Source organism: Cnephaeus nilssonii (genome assembly GCF_951640355.1).
Source record: "Cnephaeus nilssonii genome assembly, chromosome: 12".
Taxonomy (NCBI): Eukaryota; Metazoa; Chordata; class Mammalia; order Chiroptera; family Vespertilionidae; genus Cnephaeus; species Cnephaeus nilssonii.
In genome coordinates, this window is record NC_137083.1 from 14,771,635 (window position 1) to 14,777,599 (window position 5,965).

The following is a 5,965-nucleotide window of genomic DNA, read 5'->3' on the forward strand; positions in this document are numbered from 1 at the left end:
ATTCATTTAGTGTTTTCTATGGAAGGAAAATAAAGAGGCCTAAGATTACTCTCAAAAAAGTTTCAAACCAATGGGGTAGACAGATAAAGTTCTAAGAGGTGATTAACTTTAGCCTCCTAGTAATCCTGCAAACACCATCTTTGGCTCCTACTTGTATGTCATTTAGACCTCAAGTTGATTTCAGATCTACTTTCAAGGGAAGCAAATATTTCAAATTTCCATAAAATATTCTTTCTTAAGAGTTGCCCCATGACAAATTCTGTTTTAAAAATTCTTAAAGCTTAAAACCACCATGAGATATCACCTCATGCCTGTTAGAATTTCCATCATCAAAAAGCCAAGAGATAACAAATGCTGGCATGGATGTGGAGAAGAGGGAACCCTTCTGCATTGTTGGTGGGACTGTAAACTGGTACAGCCACTATGGAAAGCAGTGTGGAGGTTGCTCAAAATTAAAAACAGAACTACCATATGGTCCAACAATTCAATTTCTGGGAATATATCCAAAGGGAATGAATATGTGAAATGTGATACATATATGAAGATATATATCATAACTTTTGTCTAATATATATGTGTATGAACAGATCTCCCCACTAGATTGCTGGAGATAAGGACCATACCTTTCCATCTATGGATATCCAGCACCAAGCCGTGTGCCTAGCACACAGAGGGCACTCTGTAGTTATTGAATTAATAAATATATAAATAAACCAATCAGAGCAATTGATAGGGAAAAGCTTTACTAATCCTGAAGCAACCAAAGGTAGCCCTGCTGCTATTTAGGATTTAAAAATGCCATCCATTTTGTGGCATAAAGTTATTACTGACTATATATTCAAGTTTTGAAACTTTGTTTCATTACCTATTCATCAGTACCTATGACAATGCTAAAATAAAGTTAAAATGAACTGAGGCATATAATAGATTATACTTAGAACAGAATGAAATGCCTCTTAAAGACATAAACTACATAGCCTGTAACAAATTATATACTGTCTTCAAACCTCAGTTTGCTCATCTGCCAAATGGGGATAATAAATTAGCCGCACTTCATCAAAGGCTTAATCAGATTTTATATAAATGACAATTTAAACTTGACAAATGAAAGTCCTACATGATTATAATTACTACTAAATTTACTCCCTCAGATCATTAGAAACTAGTTACCAGTTATTGCATAATATATAATAAAGGCACATTAAGAAATTAGTTCAGTTGTGGAGCATATAATGGCCCATAATTCATTTGTTTATACAAATGAATGTAGCTAGAGATAACAAGATAATTATTTAATAGAACAAGTTTAAAAAAAAATAGCCTAGTTACCCAGTGGTAGAACTTGTCAGTAGGTTAAAAAAAAAAAAAAAAGACAGCCCTAACCGGTTTGGCTCAGTGGATAGAGCGTCGGCCTGCGGACTGAAGGGTCCCAGGTTCAATTCTGGTCAAGGGCATGTACCTTGGTTGCGGGCACATCCCCAGTAGGGAGTGTGCAAGAGGCAGCTGAATCGATGTTTCTAACTCTCTATCCCTCTCCTTTCCTCTCTGTAAAAAATCAATAAAATATATTATCTATATATTAAAAAAAAAGACAACCTTTTGCATTACTTAAGTCTTTCCAAGGCATGCGCTGGTACAACACAAACTTCTGTCAGATGTAACTAGTCTAGCGTCCAAACATCATGCACAATACCTAGGTAGCAGCAGCGCACTGCGCCCACTCCCACCTCGGTCCTGCTCATTTGTGTATGCCTGTGGTCGGCAAACTGCGGCTCGCGAGCCACATGTGGCTCTTTGGCCCCTTGAGTGTGGCTCTTCCACAAAATACCACGGCCTGGGCGAGTCTATTTTGAAGAAGTGGCGTTAGAAGAAGTTTAAGTTTAAAAAATTTGGCTCTCAAAAGAAATTTCCATCGTTGTACTGTTGATATTTGGCTCTGTTGACTAATGAGTTTGCTGACCACGGGTGTATGCTATTTGGAGCATCTGGAGGAGTGGGAATAGTACCTGGAAGAGGGGGGAGGAGGAAACAGCAGGAGTGCCTGGCTGGGAGGAGGTCAGCCGAAGTTGTGCAGGGCAAGCCTCAACATGTCATTGGTGCGAACCCAAGCATCGTTGATGTTCTTCAATAGGAACATCTGGTGGAACCCCAAGATGGGGTCTTCGTCGGCCTTAAGCTGGCCCACAACCATGCTGAGGATGCAGCTCTCTGGCGTGGGCTGGTGGTCCTGTGCCGTGATGCTGTGCTGGATTTTCTGGAACGGAAGACTAGACAACTTCTCCACAGTGGCAGCTTTCCCCTGGAATTGCTGTCCTTCCCACGTAAGGCATGATGCATCAATGTAAACTGCGCCTAGTTGGGTCCTGTCGTTATCAAATAACTGGTAGTCATGTTGGATGAAGCTGGATCCAGTCTGCTCCCAAACTGGCTTGTCTCCCATTCTGGAGCAGCACCCAATCTCATTGAAACCCGAGGGGCTGGCAGGATGGCAGCAGCGGCGGCGGCAACCTGTTTTGTTTTGCTTTTCAAAGTTTGATTGAAATTGAACCCCTAGAACTGAGTTTTTGAGAGCTTTAGCTTTAGCATCCCCAAAAGTAACAACTTGAAAAGAATATTTAGATTTGAGAAGCCTTTAAAAAAAAAAATCACACATGTACCTGTTAACAGTTTTGGATGTGAAATAACAATTTGAGGGTGATTCCTCAAACCATATGTTGTTTTCTTTTAAGGTATATATTAAAATTAATTTGAATGTTTATCTATGTAATCCCTGCAAATGATATAAAAATTAAATACTATTAAAAGGCTCCCCATCCCATTCCCATGTCTCTCCACCCCCTCCACCAAATCCTGCAGCTCAAAATAACCACTTTTCAGTAATTAAGTACATATTTTCAAATTACAGATACATATTTTTTATGTTACCTATTGATTTCCTATTATGGATGATATGAATAATGATTGAGCTATCTTATACCATCTCATCTCTCTTTCAAAAAAATACACATATATCTTCCTCATTTACCCAATATAGTATATCAAAATTTTTACTTAGAGCATTAATTGGTAAATATTGTTTACTATTAAGACAACAGTTATATTCTTTAAAAAAAATTTATTGATTTCAGAGAGGAAGGAAGAAGGAGAGAGAGTCAGAAACATCACTGATGAGAGAATCATTGATCAGCTGCCTCCTGCATGCCCTGAATGGGCATTGAGCCTGCAACCCAGGCATATGCCCTAACCAGTAATCAAAATGTGATCTCCAGGTTCATAGGTCAACATGCAATCCTTGAGCCAAGCCAGCTGGGGAACAGTTATATTCTGATTATGTTTCCCCTCTCACTAACCTTTTTGTTTTGCCAAAAGTTGTTAATTTCATTGATTTAACACTGGTTTATGTACTTCTGGCTATTTTTTCTCCAAATGCTATAACAGATTTGTCAAAAACTCATCAATTTTTCTAAAGGTTTATGGACATCAAATAAACCATTACTTTTGAGTGTTGGTTTGTTTTTTCTTGAAGTCCTCCCTCCAAAGTTTCTTTCAGTCATTATTTCTTGAAATAGGTCCTCAATTCCTTGCTCTCTCTCTTCTCCTTCAGGTACCCCTTATGATTTGGATATTGCTACGCTTGATGTTGTCCCAGAGGTCCCTTAGGCTCTCATTTTAAAAATTATTTTTTCATTTTGCTTCTCTGATTGGGTGTTTTCTGCTACCTTCTCTTCCAAATCTCTGATTCAGTCCTCTGCTTCATCTAGCCTAATGTTGATTACTTCTGGTGTATTCTTCATTTCAGATATTCTTCATTTCTGACTAGTTCTTTTTATGGTCTCTGTCCTTTTTTATGGTTGCTTTCTCTTGGCTGAAATTCTCACTAATTTCCTTGATCATCCTTATAACAATTGTTTTGAACTCTGTATCTGGTAGCTTGCTTACCTCCATTTCATTTCGTTCTTTTTCTCCTCCCTCCCATAGCTTCTTGTTTCAGTCTGGAATGGTTGCTCTCTCTAAACCAAGTACCCTCACTTCTTTTCTTTGATTGGATTGTTTCCTGGACTCTATGACTACTTGTTTCTTAGTTTACTTTCTGGTTCTTCTTAGCTCTCTCACATTCTTTCATTATGATTTTGATAAGTTTTTGGCAAGAAGACAGAAAAGTATGCATGTTCAATCTGCTATATTTAACTAGAAGTTTCCAAATCGTATTTTCTTCAGAGACTACTTACATTGATGTAGCTTTTGACAGTAGAGTTGTCTTTATTTATTAAAAAGAAAAAACACAAAACATCATCCTATCTAATAAAAGAGTAATATGCAAATCATCACTCCGCTACACTCAAAAGCCACGCCCAGCAGCCACGCCCACCAGCCAATCAGAGTGAGTATGCAAATTAAACCGAAAACATGGTGGCAGCCCTACTCCCCAGCCTCTCCAGCGCCTGAGGCTGGGTGCGGCCCAGGAGACAAAGAAGCCGCCTGCCCCGTGATCTCAGGCCTCAGCCAGCTGGAGAAGCCGTTCACCCCATGTCCTGGGGGAGACAAGAAACCGGGTGCCAGTGCCTGAGGCTGGCTGCAGCCCAGGAGATGAAGAAGCCGCCTGCCCTGTGACCCCATGCTGCAGCCAGCAGCAGAAACCTCAGGTCCGCCTGCCCCACCTCCTTGGGGAGACTGAGAAACCGGGCCCCAGCGCCTGAGGCTGGCTGCGACCTGGGAGATGAAGAAGCTGCCTGCCCCGTGATCCCAAGCCGCAGCCAGCTGGAGAAGCCGCCCACCCCACATCCTGGGGGAGACAAGAAACCAGGTGCCAGCACCTGAGGGTGGATGCGACCTGGGAGTCGAAGAAGCCGCCTGCCCCGTGATCCCAGGCTACAGCCAGCTGGAGAAGCCGCCCACCCCATGTCCACCCGCCCCACGTCCTGGGGGAGATGGAGAAACCGGGCCCCAGTACCTGAGGCTGACTGCAGCCCAGGGGATGAAGAAGCTGCCTTCCCTATGATCCCAGGCCGCAGCCAGACGGAGAAGTCGCCCCCACTGCATCCGAGGGAAGATGGAGAAGCCGCCCGCCTGCGGTCCAGGCGCCAGCACCTGCAGCTGGCTACAGACTGGTAGATGGAGAAGCCACCCACCCCGCAGTCCTGGGCACCAGTACCTGTGGCTGGCTGTGGCCTGGGAGACAGAGAAGCCACCCACCCCGCAGTCCCGGGCACCAGCACCTGTGGCTGGCTGTGGCCTGGGAGACAGAGAAGCCGCCCACCCTGCAGTCCCGGGCACCAGCACCTGTGGCTGGCTGTGGCCTGGGACAGAGAAGCCGCCCACTCTGCAGTCCTGGGCGCCAGCACTTGCAGCTGCAGCACAGGCAAAGCCACCTGCCCACCATCCCCTGAGGCTGCAGCCAGCCTGGGTGCCTATGGCTGACCAGAGGGAGGGAAGCCCGGATCCTGGGTGCCTGTGGTCGGCTGGAGGAGGGAATCCTGGGTACCTGGTGCGGGTGGGCCAAGGCAGAGGTGGTTAGGGGCAATCAAGCCAGCAGGGGAGCAGTTAGGGACAATCAGGCTGGTTGGCAGAAGCAGTTAGGGGCAATCAGGCAGGCATGCGAGTGGTTAGGAGCCAGCAGTTCTGAATTGTGAGAGGGATGTCCAACTGCTGGATATCTCATGAGGGGTCCCAGATTGGAGAGGGTGCAGGCCAGGCTGAGGGACACCCTCCACACTGCCCCCCCGTGCACGAATTTCGTGCACCGGGCCTCTAGTAGTGAGTATAACTACAACTTAAAATAATCACCACCAGTAGTTAATATGTAACTGAATAGATTATGTATATAATTTGATCATTATGTCTACCCGATAGTCAGTTATATAACTTCCCAGTGGCCTGCAGTTAGCTGAAATGAAGACAAAGTATTCCATGCTACTTTTCAGAATCTGTGTAAGCATTTTAAACATGATTGAGTAAAAGCAAGCTC

General features: G+C 44.1%; 1 protein-coding gene across 1 annotated transcript; it reads right to left on the reverse strand.

Annotated features, from left to right (window-relative positions):
* Positions 1-2,056: 2,056 nt before the first annotated feature.
* Positions 2,057-2,440, reverse strand: LOC307108457 (nuclear transport factor 2-like; the record flags this gene model as incomplete). Its single annotated transcript, XM_079786464.1, has 1 exon — positions 2,057-2,440. One exon carries the CDS (start codon positions 2,438-2,440, stop codon positions 2,057-2,059), a length of 384 nt encoding a protein of 127 aa, XP_079642590.1.
* Positions 2,441-5,965: the final 3,525 nt, after the last annotated feature.